The sequence below is a fragment of the Pseudorca crassidens genome, chromosome 4, assembly GCF_039906515.1.
Source record: "Pseudorca crassidens isolate mPseCra1 chromosome 4, mPseCra1.hap1, whole genome shotgun sequence".
In the NCBI taxonomy this organism is placed as follows: Eukaryota; Metazoa; Chordata; class Mammalia; order Artiodactyla; family Delphinidae; genus Pseudorca; species Pseudorca crassidens.
Genome location: NC_090299.1, coordinates 37,334,652 through 37,355,145, shown reverse-complemented (window position 1 = coordinate 37,355,145; position 20,494 = coordinate 37,334,652). Strand labels below are relative to the sequence as shown.

At 42.2% G+C, this 20,494-nt stretch overlaps 1 protein-coding gene across 2 annotated transcripts in view; it reads right to left on the bottom strand.

Moving 5' to 3' along the window:
• STX18 (syntaxin 18) overlaps nt 1-20,494 on the bottom strand; it is a 121,179-nt gene that overhangs the window by 27,312 nt on the left and 73,373 nt on the right. For both annotated transcript variants that reach the window (XM_067735500.1, XM_067735501.1), the window contains exons 3-5: nt 13,292-13,407; nt 11,461-11,538; nt 11,235-11,301 (exon numbers count right to left, since the gene is read on the bottom strand). In XM_067735500.1, the coding sequence (XP_067591601.1) occupies nt 11,235-11,301; nt 11,461-11,538; nt 13,292-13,407 (261 nt within the window). The remainder of the gene's footprint in view (nt 1-11,234; nt 11,302-11,460; nt 11,539-13,291; nt 13,408-20,494) is intronic.

Sequence of the window (20,494 nt, the reverse complement as noted above, 5' to 3'; positions counted from 1 at the left end):
AACTTCCTTAATCTGATAGAAGACATCTACAAAAAATCTACAGTTAACATCATACCTTATGGTGAAAGGCTAAATGTTTTTCCCTAAGATGAGAAAGAAGGTAGGGATGTAGTATACCTGGGCAACAAGAGAGGAGAGAGAACAATTACAAATCATTTTATGAGGCCAGCATTACCCTGATATGGAAATCTAACAAAGATATGACAAGAAAGGAAAATTAGACAAATACCTTCATGAACATAAATGCAAACATCCTTAACAAAATATAAGCAAACTGAATTTAACAATGTATAAAAACAGCAATGCATCATGGCCAAGTGGGGTTTATCCCAGGAAGGCAGAGTTGGTTTAACATCTTAAAATCGATCAGTGTAATACACATTAACAGAAAAGAAAAGCACATGATCATCTCATTAGATGCAGAAAAAGCATTTGAAAAATTCAAGATACCTTCATAATAAAATGTTTCACCGAACTAGTACTAGAGAGTGTGCAGGAAAGGGTTGATGCAGCAGGTTTGGGTGTTCCAACTCTACACATTTCAAAGAAACTGGCCCTGGACCAGTTCCTGGGAGATAACCACCAAGCTCTGAGAACATCCTGCCTGATAAAGGCTGTTCTTGTACGCCTGGGGCCTTGGACCACACCAGACAGTTTACACTAACAATGTGATTAATGTTGGGGTCTTGGACCAAGCTGTATGAGTTCGACCTCTGGAGGGACTAGAGACTGATTAACTAAAGCCAGCAGCTTGGGTGCTCCATGCATACATGACTGATCCCCAATGAAATCCTGTGGGCTTCCCTGGTTGACAAATACTGTGTACATGTTGTCCCACATCACACATTCTCATTGCTGGGAGAATTAAGCACTGTCCGCGCTATTCCATTGGGAGGACAACAAGAAGCTTGCATCTGGTGGCTCCTGGACTTTGCCTTACGTGCCTTTTACCTTTGCTGATCCTAATCTGTTTCTTTTCACTGTAATACTATACCATGAGTATAACAGATTTTCTGGGTTCTGTGAGTCCTTCTAGCAAATCATTAAACCTGAGGGCAGTCTTGGGAACCCCTGACAAAGAAGGGAATTTCCTAACCTGATGAAGAGCTACAGAATACCTATAGCTAACATCACACTTAATGTGAAGCAATAAATCCTTGCCCCATAATTAGGAACAAGGCAAGGATGTCCATTCTAACCACTTCTATTCAACATGGTACTGGAGGCCCACATCCTAGGCAGTGCAATAAAGCAAGAAAAAGAAATAAAAGGTATAAAGATTACGTTATTTATATATGGCATCATTGTTTATGCAGAAAATTACACAGAATTTACAAAAAGGCTGCTAGAACTAATATGTGAATTAATTAAGGTTGCAGGACAGAAAGTTATTTTGCAGATACAAATATTAATTGTATTTTCTATATACTAGCAATGAGAAATTGAAAAGGAAAATTAATAAAACAATACCACTTACAAGAGCTTCAAAAAATCTAGGAATTTAACAAAAGATGAGTAACACCTCTACTACGCTGAAAATGACAAAATATTGCTAAGAAAAAGAAATTTAAATATAAAGATAGAAATCAATGAAAAGATATACCATGCTTGTAGATAGGCATTAAGACATCCATTCTCCCTAAATTTATATATAGGTTCGATATGATCCCTATAAAAATCCCAGCAGGTTTTCTGAAGAAGCTGACAAGCTGATTCTAAACTTTCTATGGAAATATACAAAGGATCTAGAATAGCAAAAATAATATTGAAAAAGCAGAAATTTGGAGGACTAACATCAGCTGACTTCAAGATTTACTACAAAGCCACAGTAATCAAGATAGTGAGGTACCAGAATAAAAAATTCTGATTAATAACACTGAATAAAGAGTCCAGAAACAGATATATATGTATGGTCAATTGATTTTTGACAAAGGTGCCAGGTCAACTCAATGAGGAAAAGAAAGCTGAAATATTGCTGGAATAAGTGGATATTTATATGGAATAAAATGAACCTCAACCTCATCTCACTATATCAAAAAATTAATCTGAGATAGATGATGGGCCTAAACATAAAACCTAGACTCACAAAGATCCCAGAAGAAAACATGAAAGACTAACTCGGTAGACAATATAAAAACAGATAAATTGGACTTCCTCAAAATTAAGAGTTTCTGCTCATCAAAGGACACCTTTAAGAAAATGAACAGACAAGCCACAGAACAGGGAAACATATTTGTAGCACATATCGAACAAGGAACTTGTATGCAGGCTATACAAAAATAACTCCATTACAAGTCAACAATAAAAAGACAAACAATCTGGTAAAGAAATGGGTTAAAGACTTGAACAGACATCTCAAAGAAGCAAATATACGAGTAGTCAATAAGCAGAGGAAAAGGTGCTCTAGACCACAGTCTAGAGCAAGAGCTAAAAAAATGAGCTATTACTACCACTCTTACTACTGCCGCTACTATCACTGGGTAATAAGAAAAGGCAGAGGGGTGGGATAGTCTTGTGAAATCCTAAAGAAATACACATTTTTTATTCTGACAAGATGCAGACCAATGGAGGAACAGAAGAAAACAGCTGACAAAATCCATTAGTAATTCAAAAAATTCAGGGACTTCCCTGGTGGTCCAGTGGTTAAGACCCCACACGTCCACTGCAAGGGGCACGGGTTCGATCCCTGGTTTGGGAACTAAGATCCCACATGCTGCGTGGTGTGGCCAAAAATCTAAAAAAAAAAAAAAAAAAAAAAAATCAAAAAAATCAGAGAAGGGAGAACACTGCTGTAATCTTTGCAAGGGACTCAGCAGGGTCTTCCAATTAGGGGCCAACTAGTGCTCATCTTCTGGGTTGGTGCTGTGGAGGGGGAAGGATTTGAGGAGTCTTGGTAGATCAGCAGGGGAGAGGTCTCGGGGCGGGGGGCAGCCACAAACTGCTTGAGTGTGCACAGCCTTGACCTCAGCCATGTTCCTCAGTAGGACTGGTCTGATGTCCTCCTAGACTGTCTTGGCTGACAGGTTACTCCAGTAATTCCACACATCCATGGCGGTTGGAGACTGGGTCCTTAAACCACTGGCTGATTGACTGCCTGAGACAGACAAATATGTTTAGAAATATGTTTGGAGACAAAAGTGGGCTTGGATCCTAGTCTGCAGCTTATCTGCAGAGTAGCCTCTAGTCTGCCACTTATCTGCAATGTGACAGGTATTTTGTTTTGTTTTGTTTTTTAAATCCTCTTTGCTGAATTTTCTTTATCTGCAAAATGAATTAAATAGCGCTTTTCTAAAAAGGTTCTTGTAAACATTGAATGAGATCACCTGTGACAACCGACCTAGCACAGAGGTTGGCACGCAGTAGGTGCTGCCCTGGCTCACCTTGTAAGCACTGGGCCTCAGTTTCCATATCTGTAGAGCAGCTTCCAGTATCTTCTGTTCCAACCAATAAAACAAGGTTCCTTCTACCTTTTTTCGTTTCACTTCTTTGATAATGAGAAACCTGGCTTCTGGTATCCTTCCAATATTAACACTCAAAGTCATTGCAAAGACTAAATAACACAGCAGACCAAAAAAAAAAAGTACTATGGAAAAGGTAAGTACTTTATAAATTCTTACTGCTACTAATTCAGAGAGTGGAAATAACTGGGGGCTTCTCAGGGGAAGTGTCACTTAGGCAAACTCTTGAAAGAGGAGTAAAGTTTTGCCAGGCACAGAAAAGCAGAAAGGACGTTCTAGGCATAAAGAACCTAGGTGTGGAATTGCTGGGTCATTGGGTGGTCATTTAACTTTGGAGAAATATTTGGCTGGTTCTTTTTTTTTTTTTTTAATAAATTGGTTGTTAATACACACTTTTCTTTTCTTTTTCTTAAATTTCTTATTATTTATTTATTTGGTTGCGCCGGGTCTTAGTTGCGGCAGGTGGGCTCCTTAGTTGTGGCTCACCAGCTCCTTAGTTGTGGCATGTGGGATCTAGTTCCCTGACTAGGGATCGAACCCGGGCCCCCTGCATTGGGAGCGTGGAGTCTTACCACTGCACCACCAGGGAAGTCCCTGGCTGGTTCTAATAAAGAGTTACTTTATTAGAAGTAAGTAGCCATAAATCAGAGTTCCAATTATTAACCAGCCATAAATGAGAGTTCCAGTTGCTGCATATCCTCCCTAACATTTATCACTTTTATTTTAGCCATTCTAACATGTGTGAAATGGGATCTTGCAGGGTTTTATTTTATTGTGAAATAATCACATGCAGAGAAGTCTGCAGTTCGAAGAATGCTTTTTCCTGAACCATTGGAGAGTAAGTTGCCAACCTGATGCCCCTTCAACTCTGAATATTTTAGTACTTCCTAAAAACAAGAACATTCTTTGATACAGTCAGAATACAACCATCTGTATCAGGAAATTCACATTGATACATTTCTCCCATCCTCTCCCTAGACCCCATTCTAATTTGACCAGATCTCAATAATATCCTTTATAAGAAAAAAATTCAGTTCAGAGTCACACACTGACTGCATCTAGTTGTCGTTTCTCTTTAGTCTCCTTTGGATTAAACAGATCTTAGCCTTTCCTTGAGTTTCAAATCCTTGATACACGCCAGTTATTCTGTAAGACGTCCCTCAATCTGAGTTTGTCTGACCTTTCCTCGTGGTTGGATTCAGGTTATGCATCTCTGGTATAAAAACAATATGATATGATAGAAGTGATATTCTATTTCCATACTTCTCATTTCATCCTATCAGGCTGTACATGATTTCACTTTGATCACTTGATTAAGGTAGTGGCTGTAACCGTAAAGTTACTCTTTCCTCTTTGTAATTAATAAGTCTGGGGGGAGGGACTGCTTAGATACTATGCAATTATCAATTTCAAACTTTCAATTTACTCATTTATTTATTCCTCTCTAGATGGGCTCATGATGCCCTACTTTATTCAATGGGTTATAATCTGCTACCATGTATTTTGACGGTCCAATTGTCTCTAATGTGGTCAGCAGAAGCCCCTTCAAACTGGCTTATGTCCTTTTTGCATGTCCCCATCACTCTCTGAGCCGTTCGTTCCTTGCTTTCTGGCACAACAAAATGTTCCAGGCTCATTTTATACCTTCCCTGACCCAGCCCCAGAATCAGCCATTTCTCCAAGGAGCGCTGGTTCCTGGAAGCTGAAATTGCTATTAAGAAGCCAAGATCTGAGTGCTAAGTATTCTTATTGCTACTGGGATATCGGTGCGTCCAGGCCCTCTCAGTGGACAGAACCAGGAAAAATGTGTATGTGTTTGCAGACCTAGACACGCATACACATTTACAACCATATTTCATTTCTATATCTACTTATGTAAAATGAAAACCATGAGTTCACACCAGTACTTTTCATTCCAATCCAATTTCCCTTTCACTCCCCTGAGTGTGAAACCTGGCTCCCATTATCCGTATATACTTACTATTTGATCAGTCCCCCTTGTATATCACCAACTTGCCACCTCCACTGCCACTCCTCCCCCATGTGGACACGCCTCTGTCCTTGCTCAGGCTCTCACTGCCCATGCTGAGCCACCCCTCCTCAGCTTGCTCACACTCTGACCTGCCCTGGGAAACGACAGCTCCCCGAAGCTGCAGACACGCGTCTTACGCTGCCCCACTCCATGGCTGCAGGACTGAATTGTTCAGGAAGGAGAGGGGCTTAACTGACTTTTAAATAAAGGGTTCCATTAATGTCTGTTGCCCTTTGTGTCCAGGGTATGCTAATGTTCCAGTTTTTAATTTAAAATGAATAAAGGACTGCAATGCAGCAGACACAGATGAAGTTGAGTGCTTTTTTTTTTTTTAAGTGATAAAAACAGATCTAATTATACACAGAATGTCTACTGAGATCCTCAGGGAAATTACAGATTAACTAGTTGAAGGCAATTTGAGAAAAGCAATTTTTAAAAAGTCATCAGAAAGATCAGTTTATGCTCCATGATTTACTTAAACTGATTTCTCTAACTGAAAGCTGAGCATTTCATAACAGCAATCCAAACAGTTTCCACCTGGCCAACATCTGTTTCCAGGTCCCTTATTTGAAAGACTTTGGGATTTTATTTAAAATTTAAGAACAGGAAGAGATAGAAGAGAGGGAGAGAAACAGATTTTCCAGTTTCAAAACAAGAAAATATGTGGAAGAAGTTCTTTGCAAACCTTAAATAAAGCCCTGTACAAATATTTGAGAAAAATGATTAATATTCTAGAGTCAGGCATAGCTCTTATACTTCTTTTATGCCCCCAACAAAGACTCTGGTAGAAAGGAGATATTTTTGATACCTAATATTATAGCACTCTCATTTCAAAGATGGCTTTCAGTCTAAGGTATCCACTCTGGCACAGGTACCCTGTACTCCCACAGAGCAGGAATATCTCAAACTACCTTAAGCCATCTTCACACTTACAGATATTTACTGGGCATCTACTCCATACTGGGTGATTTTCAGCCCAGTGCTACTCAAAGTATGGTCCGCAGACCAGAATGAGACTATGAACTGTTTGTTACCGGTCTGCTATGAATAAGTACAAAAATGAAGAATAAGCATTTAGAAACATTTATAGCAATTTGATACTGCCATTTAATCAGGGGACTCCTGTCTCTGAACAGGGTATAGACCACTTCAGGTGTTATCAAACTACTGTGGTGGCTCACCAGCAGCATAAGCTACGAACTTGACCTGCGCAGTGGAACTTGACACATCAGTCCATGATGGACTGCAAAGAACAAACAGCAACAATGTGGTCCTTCACCTCAGAGACTTTGGTCTAAGCCAGGGGTCAGCATGCTTTTCCTGTAAAGGGCCAGATGAGAAATACTGTAGGCTTTGTGAAAGAACATATATGGTCTCTAACCCCATATTCTTCTTTTTTTCTTTTGCTTCTTGTTTTACAAACATCTAAAAATATAAAAACCATGTTCTCCTTGAGGGCTGTACAGAAACAGGCTAGATTTGGCTTGCAGGCCATAGTTTGCTGATCCCCTGTTCTAGGTGGTGACTAAGACAAAATCACAGGTGGGGGCAATATGGAGAGGTTGGTAAAAGGGTACAAACTTTCAATTATAAGATGAACAAGGTCTAAGGATCTGATGTACAACATGATGACTATAGCTTATAACACTGTATTGTATAACTGAAATTTGCTAAGAGAAAAGAACTTAAATGTTCTCAGCAAAAAAAAAAAGGAAAAAGAAACTGCTATATAAAAAATAAATAAAATAAAATACAAAAATTCAAAAAATAAATAGGTAAAAAAAAGATAAATATATGAGGTTATGAATGTTTTAATTAACTCGATGGGCAGGAATCCTTTCATAATGCATACATATATCAAATCACTACAGTGTACTCTTTAAATATTTTAAAATTTTGTACGTCAAATACAAAAAAAGCCAAAATTAAAAAAAAAACCCCACAAAATCCTTGCTATGGACTTAGTATCACATCGTATCACTTCTTGTTTTCTTCATCTCTATCATCATTATCATCCCCAACACTGGCAAAATTTATTGAGCTGTTACGACGTGTAGGATACCGGGTTAGGGGCTGTGGATATGAAGAGGTAAAAGACAAAATTCTGCCTTCACCAAGCTTCCAATCTAGTTGGAATGAGAGGACCAAATCATAGATAATACTGTGAGTACGTTCTTTAAGTACCAAATAAGTATGGTGAGAGCATGTGTTGTAAGTATACCAGTTTTTCTTTAAAGAAGGAAAAATGGAATGCAGCAAAATTTTTATCTTTTGTAACCAACCTAAGGGAGTAAATAATAAATAACTCAAGGTCTTACACCTGGCCATGGGATCGGGCACTATTTCTAAAGTGTGTTTGCCAGGTGTTTCAAGAGTAAAGGGCTCCACAGTGAGCAGGGCTTTCACTTAGAAAGATGGAATCAAGGCACAGGGTCAGTGTAAAGACTCAGGGAACTCTATACACTAAGCGTTTCTCAAACTTGTTTGACCATGGAACCTGCTTACAGAGTAACACTTATTTTATTTAGGTTGCCAGGATTTCCTCAGAATATCATAGGAAATTCTCACATTATCCTTTAGAATTAATAGTAGGATGTGACAATATTCTGATAGTTAACTTCAAGCTACAATGATAAATTCAGAAGGTGCTGTAAACTTGTCTAGACTTCCTATCTGTTGTTTCATAACCTGTGCAATGTTAGAAGAAACATCATCTTTCAGGCAATATGTTTTATCAATCTCAAGTCTCCCTTGAAGCAGAAAAAATAGCCAGGAGTTCCTACTCTAAGAATATCACTGTACTAGCGAAAAGTGATGTGTTCAAATGATGCACCCAAACCCAGCAAACTTTAAAGTGAGGTTAGCCATGGGCAGATTCAGGATCAGCCGACTCACCACTGAATAAGAAAGAAATAGCAATTTGAAGAGAAGCCCTACTATTTTAAGTTTGGATGTGTTCCTGGATTTTTGTATAGTTTATTACACCTAAACAGAGAAAATGCTCTGAACTCGTGAAAAACAATATCAGAGGTTAGTTTTAATTTCCAGATCGCCACCTCAAACCTCTTCCCAGGAAAAAGAAAGGCGATTGATATTCAACCTGATTGCTTTCTGGAAAGGGGAAACGTTTCTGATGTTTTAAATTAGAGCACATACCCAGGAGGGCATCTGTTGGCTATTTCAACTTAAATCTTAACCAAAATATTAGTGCTTTCAGGTGATCAGGAGGATATGGGTGTACGTCAAACCCTTTGGGGATGACAAGGTCACCTGTGCCAATGCTGTGTCTATACTGCCCACAACCTTTCCATTTTATAAGCTCTCAATACATAGACCTGAGGATCCTGTAATGAGTGCCTGTGCCCCATTCCTTACTTCACTCAAGAACCCTTAACTGAGCACCTATCTTGTGCTAGGGTCTGATTAAGGCACTGGGACCACAGAGAGAAAAGACACAATGGTCCCTGTCTTCAAAGGACTCTCAGTCTCATAGCAGGAGGAAGAACAGAGGTGAGACCCCAGCAAGAGTTATCACCATCTGCATGCTCAGCTTAAGGCAACTAACAGCAGGTGCAACTGTCAACTCAGGTAGCACAGTGCCTAGGGATGGGTGAAGAGAGCTACATTTGACAATGGTGCATCCTTCTAAGAAATGGAGCAGCATGGAGGGAAAACCCCAGAAAGCTCGGCTGAGACTACGTCTGCCTTCACGGGCAAAACATTTTCACCCCGTCTGGAATAAGAGCCCTTTGGTGTGAGAGATTAGTGCGATATTACCCTTCTATGAAAATAAACACCATCAGAGAATAACTTTTCTCTTACACTGTGAAAAGTTTAAAATACAAAACAATCAGACTGCCCCTTTACTAACAAATATGCTCTTCTTTCACCAAGAAAAAAACAAACATGAGAGTAGCAACAATGCCATAAAACATGAGAACTTGGGTTTCGCAAATCTATTTTATAAGAATGATTTTTAACATAACCATCACCAATGAAAACAAAATAATACAAAAACAAAGAACCCACCAATCCAACTTGACAGTGAAAACAACTCTACTTAACAGCCAAATTATCTTCAGGAAACTTGCCATTCATTCATTCATTCATTCATTCCACAGTCCTCACTGAGTGGCTTCCCTAGACTGGGACAGGCATCATGCCGCACACTGGGCTAAGGGGGCGTACTAGCAGCTTTCTAAGAGTGGAAGTGTCACACCTGACCATGACAACGCGCAGGGAACCTACATCGGAAGGAGCTACTAATAGGGCCCATGGGAACTGCGAAAGGCCTTAAAGAGCAAGCAACATCTTAACTGGGGCTGGAAGTATAAATAGGAATTGGCTTGCCACGTGAATATAGGGGACAGGGGCAGGGAATATAAATATATATGTGAAGGGCATTCTGGGCAGAGACCTCAGCAAGGATTAAGGCATAAAAATTTCAAAGAACAAGGCCTCTTTAGAACACAAAGTAGTCAGGTATAGTCAGAGCATAAATCCATGGAGACCAACTAAGAAACAAATCATTACGGGCCTGGAATGTCATGCTGTGAAGTTTAGCTTTGTAAAGACACTGGAGCAAGGGAGTGATAAAAGTATACGTATGTTTTAGGCAGATGCCTTCTGGGGTAAGGTGAGGAAAGAACTAGAAGGGAGGGCTGGACTACATTGTGAAGGGTCACACAGTTATTTCCCTCAAGGTCCTCTGCTCAAAGTAATTGGCACAGGGCAGCTATCTGACAGGAGACGAGAATGAACTTCACTGCCTAAATGAGAACAATTCCCATCTGATCTTAATTTGTCCAAACCTCTGCTGAGAACCAGGAACTGAGGAGGCAGCTGCCAAAGCCTCTTCTTACTTTACTCAAGGTACCTGTTAAGTCTCAAGTGTCAAGGTCCGCCTGAGATAAGGAAGCAGAATTGGCATCTCTCGCTCTGGTGGGTGTGAGACCCAGTGACCACGCACCACCTCGCGATGACAAATCACACACCATCAAGGCCCTAACTTCTCCTCCAGGACTTGCTTTGGGCAAATACTCTGCCTGCCCTCCTGCCTGAGCCTGGCCTGCTTTCTTCCTCTCTAATCCCTTACCCAGATTATTTTCTTTCAGCATCCAACACAAAGCCCATTGTTTGAGAAATCTGCCCTGGTTAACCTGACGTTCAAATCTGAGTTCAGCAATGTGACACTGTGCAAGTAACCCAAATTCCCTGAGCCTCAACTTCCTCTACAATATGGGGTACTAATACTTTTTAATAGAGTGGCTGTGAGGACTAAATGAAATAAACATAGTGCCTGACACATGGTAAATGCTTCAGAGCAGATAATAGTATAAGTTAACGTATATTAACCACTCAACGGCAAGTGTTTTACCTACATCAACTCATTTTATTCTCACAACAACCCAACAAGGTAGGTGTTATAAACCTTTCCATTTTACAAGTGAGGAAACTAAGGCACAGAGAAGTTAAGCAATCTTCCCACGGTCACACAGCAAAGCCACGATTTAAACACAGGCTGCCTGCCTGCAAGCTGGAGCTCTTAGGTCCTAGGCTTTGCTACTCAATGGTACCAGTCCCACCCTGAACTTGCTACAGATCTCACTAATTATGACATATCCTGATTAAGTTAGCTTGTTTTTCATGTTTATATAGCAACCCAGTCTGACTCTAAAGCATAGTGCTCTACAAACTTTATTTGCTATTATTAATTAAAGAACACCAATGGAGACAATACTTACAATCTTTTCTTGTCCACCACTCGCTTAACTCGGATGGCTCTTTGTTCTGAGTAAAGTTTACATACTCCTGTTCAGGGGAAAATAGCAGAGACCACTTAAAACTGCTTCTCGGGCAAAGGTATCATTAAATACAATGAGACAGGACAGTCTTCAGCTAGCAAAGCTAAATGTTGCATCCCATCTATTGTGAAATGCCACATTTGCCCTTTAAGATAAAATGAAATACTTTTTAAGTAATCTTCAATGAAATCCAAAACAGCACTCCTGTGCTCCTTCACTTGCTGGGAATGTATCTCCTTGTGGGCTGTAACAGAAAAGGACAATATTCAGGGCTCTGTATTCAATTATACAGAAGAACAATTCATCTTCAGCTTCCTCACAACAGTTTCTTTATTAGAAGTATTCTTAAAAATACAGCTATAAAACAAGTCTTGTGTCAAGTGACATTACATTTTTAAAAGAGTAAGATTTATTAGGCTTTGTGAGAGTAAAAGATTCAACCTGCAGAAAAACTAGTCAAATAATTTATGGGTTATTACAGCACATAGGGATGGCATCTGACACAGCCCTCTTCTTGAGTGCTGACCCTGTTCGTATTAACAGCACCCAACGTTCAAGCTGACCTTCAAGTAACATGTTTAAATCAAACTCAGAGCACACATGCCCCCTGTGCCTGCCTGTTTTTCAGCCTGGAATGCTCCATCCTCTTCCCTCAGCCATTCACATTTCCTTTAGACACCGAGTCAAACCTTCCTTCAGCAGGAAACCTTGATTCTCTGAGCCACAAGGATGCCTTTCTTCTGTGAACCATCACTTCTTCTTAGAGTCTGTGCCAGTTACTTTGCTAAGACAGCTCCGGTTTATGAGAGACTGAGTACCTACCATGTGCAGGCACCCTGTTAGTACTTCACGTAAATCACTGCTATTGACCCAAACAATGCAAAAGGCAATTCTAATTAGGCCTGTTTTACACATGAAGAAACTAAGGCTCAGAGTCAATAAGGAGGCCAAGGTCACTTAATTCCTCAGTTTATTAATGTTCATGTATATTTTCTAGGTTATCTCAATGAACGTCCTTAAGGGCAGGGGGCATGATCTCTTTCTACCATAGGGCCGCGTCATCTGAGATTCACATGAGGAATTTAGCTGATCCATGAAATTAGACACAAAATTTTGTGCATATGTATATTTTTTTCTGGCAGGAATGTCTATAGCTTTCAACAGACTCTCCAGGCTGTCCATGGAAGCTTCCCAAACAAAGTCTGTGTCAAGCACAACAGCATCTGGCCAGTTGAACTCTATGCTGTGTTAATGGAATCTGTATCTGCCTAAGCAAATTAAAAAAGAATCAAGGAAGCCACCTCAGCCTCTCAGTAAGATCTAAACATCAGTGAAAGTGAGATGATAATAGTAACCCTAATGCTAGCTATTGTTCTAAGGATGCCATGAGAATTCTCATAAAAACCCTAAGCAATATACCTAAGAGATATACGCTGAGAAATATCTCCATTTTATAGATGAAGAAACTGAGACCCAGGGCGACTAAGTGACTTGCCAAAGGCCATATGGCCAGAACATGGTGGGGCTGGGGTGGGTACGTAAGCAGCCAAGGCTCCAGAGTCTTCCTCTTAACGATGAGAGTCTGATACTGCAGTTTACTTTAATACTCTAAGTAGAGAGTTCAGAGACCTTGTATCCTTGTCCACATGCCATCAACTGCTGCCCCTCTCAGTGCCACCCAGAACACAGGCACACACGCACACACCTCCACACACGATTCATCTTCTCTGACCCTGGTCCCTTGGTAAATTTTTGGTTCTGTGTGGAGAGGTCCTTTCCACCTCCCTCTTCCCATCTGTTTCACCCGAATTCATGGCCTTTTCATTATTGTTAACAGCTTAGGTTAAAACACTAATCAGGAAAAAAGAATTTTAAAGTTCTGAAACCTAAATCGAAATAAGAACACAAAAGAGAGCTTTACGCGGCTGTGCCACGTGCATGATGTAAGTACTGAATTGAGTCACAGCTGGCTGGCTGCATCTTGTGGGGCACGGCACCTTGTGTTCTCAGCTGCTGGATCGCTTCTGAGCAGGTCCTCATGAATGTCTGAGCATCCTGGTCTATCTGGTCTCGTTCTGTGTCCGTCATTCTCCCATATTCAGACATGACATGGCTAACAAAGAGAGAGAGAGGGACAAAATTAAAGGGCAGCAGCAAATGACCACACGTGGAGTCACGGGGTGTGAAAGGAAGAACAAAGTTCCCTGCTGCCGTGACGTTTAAGCTGCGACTTGAAGAATGAGGAGGAACTGGCCAGGCTAAGAGGTGGGAGAACGCTCTAGACAGTAGAACCAACACTTACGAAGGCCGTCAGGAAAAGCTTCCTGAAGACCAAACTGGAGCAGGCCACGCCAGCGAGAGTGTGGCGGGCCTGGAGTGGAATCAGGGCCGGAGCACACAGGCCTTGTTACGAGTGTGGGCTTTGACTTTGAGAACAGCGGGGCAGCTACTGACGGCTGTCACAAAGCACACTGACAGAGTTGGAGTCCCCCAGAGGAACCCCTGGGGCTGCACGGAGAGCGCTGTGGGGACACCATTTGTGAAGAGCTGTTTCAGGCTGGCATTTCTCCCATGTTGACAAGTGGTCTTCAAAACTCACCATGAAAGAGTTTTAGAACCATTTCACTTCCCCTGATAATCAGTTAAAACTCTAAAGTTACTGAACAAGTAAGGGTGCCTACTTTCAGTAATGCCGCACCCTGAAGCTGTTGTAGCTATATCTCTGTGCTCATTTCTGTAAGACATGGGTGGGTGCTGCAGCATTATTATGAACAGTGATGAGACACCCTGGACACTACAGCTGAAATTCAGAATCACAAAATGTCAAGTTAAAAGGGACCTTAGATAATCATTCCACTTCCACCCACCAGCCGCACTAGCCCCCGTTCCCATCCTCACTGAGAATAAAATACAAAGTCCTGATATTCCCAACCTCCACCTGTGACCATACTTCCTGCCTCTCGTTCCCATTCACTTTGCTCCAGTCACACTGGCCTCCTTGCTATCCCCCAATCAGACACACAACCTTCGGCAGCCTGGGCTCTCTCCCAGCAGATGCCTGCCCTCTCTCTGCCCTCGCATCTCTGCGCACACGGCCTGACCAGAACCAGCCCCACCGACCACCCCCTGTGCCACACCCAGCACTTGCCCTCAGTGGTGGTCACTGCCTGTGTTGGTTATTTTTAGTTTTTATTTTCTTTAGTCTCCCTAATTCTTTTGTTTTAAATTGAAGTACAGTTGATTTATAATGTGTTAGTTTGAAGTGTACATCAAAGTGATGCAGTTATACAGATTCTTCAGTTATACAGATTCTTTTCCATCATCGATTACTGCAAGATGTTGAATATAGCTCCCTGTGTTGTACAGTAGGTCCTTGTTGTTTATTATTTATTTATTTAATTTTTTTTTGCGGTACGCGGGCCTCTCACCGCTGTGGCCTCTCCCGTTGCGGAGCACAGGCTCCGGACGCGCAGGCTCAGCGGCCATGGCTCACAGGCCCAGCCGCTCTGTGGCATGTGGGATCTTCCTGGACCGGCGCACGAACCCATGTCCCCTGCATCGGCAGGCAGACCCTCAACCACTGAGCCACCAGGGAAGCCCTGTTGTTTATTTTATATATAGCAGTATGTATCTGCTAATCCCCAAACTCCTAATTTATCCCTCCCTACCCCTTTCCCCTTTGGTAACCCCTTTGTTTTCTAAGTCTGTTTCTGTTTAGTAAATAAGTTTATTTGTAACAATTTTTTAGATTCCACATATAAGTGACATCATATGGTATTTGTCTTTCTCTGTCTGACCTACTACACTTCGTATGATAACCTCTAGGTCCATCCATGTGGTTGCAAATGGCATTATTTCATTCTAATTTATGGTTGAGTAACATTCCATTGTGTGTATATATATATATATATATATATATATATATATATATATACACACACACACACACACACACACACACACACACACCATATCTTCTTTATCCATTCATCTGTTGACGGGCATTTAGGTTGCTTCCATGTCTCAGCTGTTGTAAATAGTCTGTGCTGGTTATTAAGTCACTGTCTCTCAGCTCCAAAGCCGCCCTCCCACACTCTGCTTTGTGATGTGAGGGCTGCAGCTCCCCAAATCACACTACTCCTCTCCGACTATACGTTCCTTACCTGGCTTGTTTTCCTCTACAGCACTCTGAAATAGTAACATCCATCTCCTCCCAGGAGAATGCAAGCTTCACGAAAGCAGGGACTTTGTCTTGTTTACTTCTGTTTCCCCAATACCTAAAAATGCTGTCCCCCACACAGTAAGTGTGCTAACATTAGCTGAGCACTTAGGATGTGCCAGACACTATTCTCGGTGCCTAACATGTATTTTATTTACTTTTTAATCCTTGCAATTCATTCATTCACTCACTTGTATACTAGCCCCCCATATGTCACTGTGGCAGGGCTGGAGGTTCAAAGTTAATTAAGTAAGGCTCATTTCTGATTCCCACAGAGGGTACCACACCACAGGGGAGACTGGCACAGACACGGGGGGCACAGGAACTGCGGTGGATGGCACTGGTCTGGAAGTGGACTGTGGGACCCATGCGGGGAGTGGTAAGTTCATGCAGGGGAGGTGCTGGGCAGGTGGAGAGGAAGAGTCTCCACACAGGAGACAGCGGGAGAAGGCCTGCTCCAAATCCCCAGCCTGTGGGTCATGGTTGGAATGACCACATAACGTATGATCTACAACAGGACACATCTGAGAATGAAAGGGAAAACAGAAGTATACCAGGTGGTCCCTGTAAACCAAGCATCCTAGCTATGGACCTCTGGGACCCCCTAATTTATTTCAAGGGGCAGCACATCACATGCACCTGGTCAGTGTCTCCACGCTGAATGTGCCTAGCATACGTCTACACAATTTTCCAAAGGAATGCAGACGAGATTATGATAAGTACACATTTATTTAAAGTTACCAAATCTGCATTAGCTGTTTCTTCAGTATCAACAGGTTCCCCCAAATACAACAATCATACAAAATACAAATATGCCACTATCAACCGGAAAGGAGTCCCTGCGGTACAGAAGGTGGGGACTGCCGGCTGGCTTAGTCATTGGAGGATTTTAAACAGAGGAATCTGCATTTTGCATGGGGTCTTCTGTGGTCGCTGGCCTGGAGGTGGATGAAATCAGACCCCAGTTAAGAGGGCACTGAGCATCCAGGAAGAGATGAACAGAGCCTGGGCAACGCCATGTCAGTGGGGGAGAGGAAGCATAACAGATCTGAGAGAGATCTCACAGACCGGGTCTACAAGACTGGGCTGACTGGGTGTGGAGGTAAACGAGGAGACGCCTAGGACACAGAGCACAGAAGAAAGAACAGGTGTGGAAGGAAAGATGGTAAGATGCAGGGCCAAAGACGGCACGGAAAGTTCAGGACGTGACAGATGAGGAGATGGAGCAACTTGAGAGAGGGTTCAAACTCTGATTCTGCTGTGATGTTGTAAGAACAGCACTAGCTATATAATCGGTGTTTGAAACACTCATCAAAAGTAACGAACGCTTGGCTTGGCAGTGACATAGCCCCAAATTAAGAATCACCATAACAAAATGACTACTATTTGGAAAAGGTTAACCATCTGGCCAATAATTCCAAAAGATATATTCTCACGGGACATGCACACCTAACTTTTTCAAACTTTGATTTTATTTCCTTTATGATGTGCAGAGGAATAATTTTATTACAGACTTCAATTTATCTAAATTTTAGATTCAGTTTAAGGAGATTACGTTAGGTATAGGTTTGGATTAGTCAACTTATTTCAGGGAGAAACAAGGAAAAAACCAGAGAAGTAAGTTTATTCACTGGTTCAGAAATTTAAAGGAATAGGCTTTTAAAAATTATCTGGTTGGTTACTATGTTAAGAAAGGGCGAGTTCAAAATTACAAAATACCACGGACATTCTGCCTATTAATTTAATATGCAATTAGATACTTCCTGAAGACAGAGAAGGAGAGAGGATAACGTAAGTTATTTTAGACTCTGTTCCAAAGGTTACTGAAAAGGTTTGGACAAAAGTTAAAGATCACGATCTCATTTTTGCTATAAATATTAATTATGAGCAAGTGTAGTACCTTGCCCATGGTATATGCCCAATATACGTTATGAAATGAAACTGTTAATGTCTGGGCTACATGAACAAAACATAGACCCTGCTCTCAATAAGCTTCATCACAACAGGTAATGTCCACAGGCTTATGTACACAACTATACATCATAAACAAAGGTTAACAGCCATATAACACTGTCCATGCATTAACACTAATTCACTGTTCTAAGCACTTCACATATATTTACCCACTTAATTATCAAAATTCTATGAGGTGGGTACTATTATAATTCCCATTTTACGCATGAAGCAACTGAGGCACAGAGAGGTTAAGTAACTTGACAAGGTCACACAGCTAGGAATTAGCAGAGTTGGGATTTGAACCAAGGCATCCTGCCTCCATACTCTTAACCACTGCTCAAAGCACTTCTTGAGTCATAAAAGGTAGAAGAGTTCAGAAGAGGGGACGCTTATTCCCTATTAGCTAATCAGAAGGAAGGTGATCTACGAACTAAATCTTGAAAGGCAGGATGTAGCCGTGGGAGACAAGAGCAGACACTCTGAGCAATAGAACGGAATCGGGAGAGAGGGAGCCTGTCTGGAGAACAGTCAGTGGTTCAGTTTGGCTGGAGCACAGGCTAGGTAGAAGCAATGAGTTCTTGCTGGGCCTCCAGTATGACTTGAGGAGTTTTATTCTGTAGCCAGTGGAAAGGCAGAGCTTGATGAAGATAAATGTGGCAATTCCACATTTAGCTGGAAGAGAGGGGGAAAATCAGGTGATGGGTTATGGAAATCAGGCAGAGAATCCTGCCTTATTCATCTTTATATCCCTGGCACAGGTAGGGGCTAGTAAATTTCTGTCGAACTGAAGACAGGAGCCATGGTAGAGCGTGGGTGGCAAGACTGAAAAGGGGTGATGGATCTGAGATGTAAAAATCGTCAGGAACAGAGTAGATGTTGGAGGCAAAGCATCAGCAGACCCTGAGATCTGGGGCCTGGGTGAGCAAGAGACAGCAGTAGAAACAAAGAGCACAGAAGGAAGAGGAGAAAGAACTGGAAGTATGAAAGAAAGAAGCTGCTAACAACACTTGTCCCTATAATGCAACTCAAAAGGACAGAAGTAATGCTCTTGAGACCAGATGGTCTACGACTGATACTTTGTTTTCAAAAGCGAAGCCAGGGCAAATGGTCTTCTAAACACTTTGTGATAAAATCTAGACAAAGTAAAGTTCTGAAGTTCTATAATTTATGAAGGAGAAAGGGAAAAGTCACTGTGACATACAGCACAGTGGCCACAAAGCTGACACAGGACTGAGGTTACTGACGCTCACCGCAGCCTGATCAAGAGAACAGAACACTGGTGCAGTCCACAAACTAATAACAGACTGCTTTCACATGACGGACTCAAAAAATATTTGGTTGCCTGGATTTTGTTTAATTGATCTGACTCTTTCCATCCTAAACTTCTGAGGGCTATAGGAAGAGTCTGGCTCCTGGAAGAATGCCAGGAGTGGGAAGCAATGAGAGAAGGGCCATTTGGAGTTAAGAGTCCGGAGACCGGCGCTGTACGGAGAACGGAGAGTTACTAGCTCACCAGCAGCTGAGTTTAGGATCAAGTGGGAATCAGACAGAGATCAAAATATTGGCTTTATATGATTACTAACCACACATGGCCCCCTAATGGTGCCTGGCAATTATGCGGTATGTTCTCACTGTGTCTGCTTTCCCACTCTCCCAGGTGCCTGTTTCGTATCTTCTCCTCACAGCTCAAACCTCCAACACCTCCGTCCCCATCTGCAGCATCAGTAATAACTGTGCTTCCTGGTTTCTGAGAGCTCCTCCAAGCTCTCCCCACCTCGCTTCCCATGGGCCGGCACACTGTGCCTTCTCCCCAGCTACTAAGGATGAGGTGTCCATCTCCTAGCTCTGCCCCTCCACCTGGGCACCAGGTTGGCCCCAGTTTCTCTCTCGTGCACCATCAACCGTAAAAGAATTACTGCGCAGACACGGTGCTCAGGCAGTGTCTGGCACACAGTGAACACTACACGTGTTAGTTCCTAATAAAATCAATTTTCCCCGTCTACTGGATCTTTCCTAGCCACATACAAACATGCTGTTATTTCTCCCAACTTAAAAAACAAAAGGAAACCTCTCAAATCCATGTCTCCTACCAGTTACTGTCCAATTTCCCCGCTTTTTTCAGTAAAACTCCTCTGAGACGCTTACAACCCTGTCTCCATCTTCCTGACTATTCTCTCTCGACCCCATCCAAAGGGCCTTTTGCCCTCATCCCCCCACTGTGCTCCTCACTCCCCAGGGTCACCCCTGGGTCATCCCTCCCCTCAGTTACTTTCCACAGATTGGATGGAGCTAATGGCTCCCCTTCCCCTGATTTGCTTTCTCCTCTGTCTTCCCCGACAACACACTCTCCCGTTTCCCTCCTATCTCCCCGGCTGCTGCTCGTTTTCAGGCTTTTTGTTGATACCTTTTACCCTCAGTCCCTCAACCTCTCCACTGTCTACGTTGCTCCCTTGGTGAGTTCAGCTAGGCTCGTGGCTTTTTTTTGGTCGGCGTATATACCAGTTCTACAATGACAAGTCCAAATTTATGTCCTCAGCTTGAACCTCTCCTTGAACCTGAGACACGTATATCTAACTGCCGGCTCAACGTCTCTATTCAGATGTTTAACCTGTGTTGCAAATATGCCCCAAACTGAGCTCCTGCCCGCTCTCTTCAAACATGCTCCCCCATCTGGGTTGATGGCAATTCCATTCCTTCTAGCTGCTCAGGCCCCAAACCTGGAGTCATCCTTGCACCTCTTTTTCTCTCCCAGCTCACAGCTAATCCATTAACAAATCTCGTTGGCTGTACCTTCAAAATAATTCCAGAATGTGACCTCGTTATCACATCCACTGCTAACCCCTCTGGGCCATGCCATCGGCATCTCTCGCCTGGACTGTAACGTAACCGTAGCCTCCCAGCTGGTCTGCTGCTTGTCGTGTCCCTCCACAGATTATTCTAACACACTAGCCTTACTGATCTGTTAGAAAGTTACTCAGATCCTATCAACCCTCTGTACGGACCTTCTAGTGCTTCCCCCCTAAGA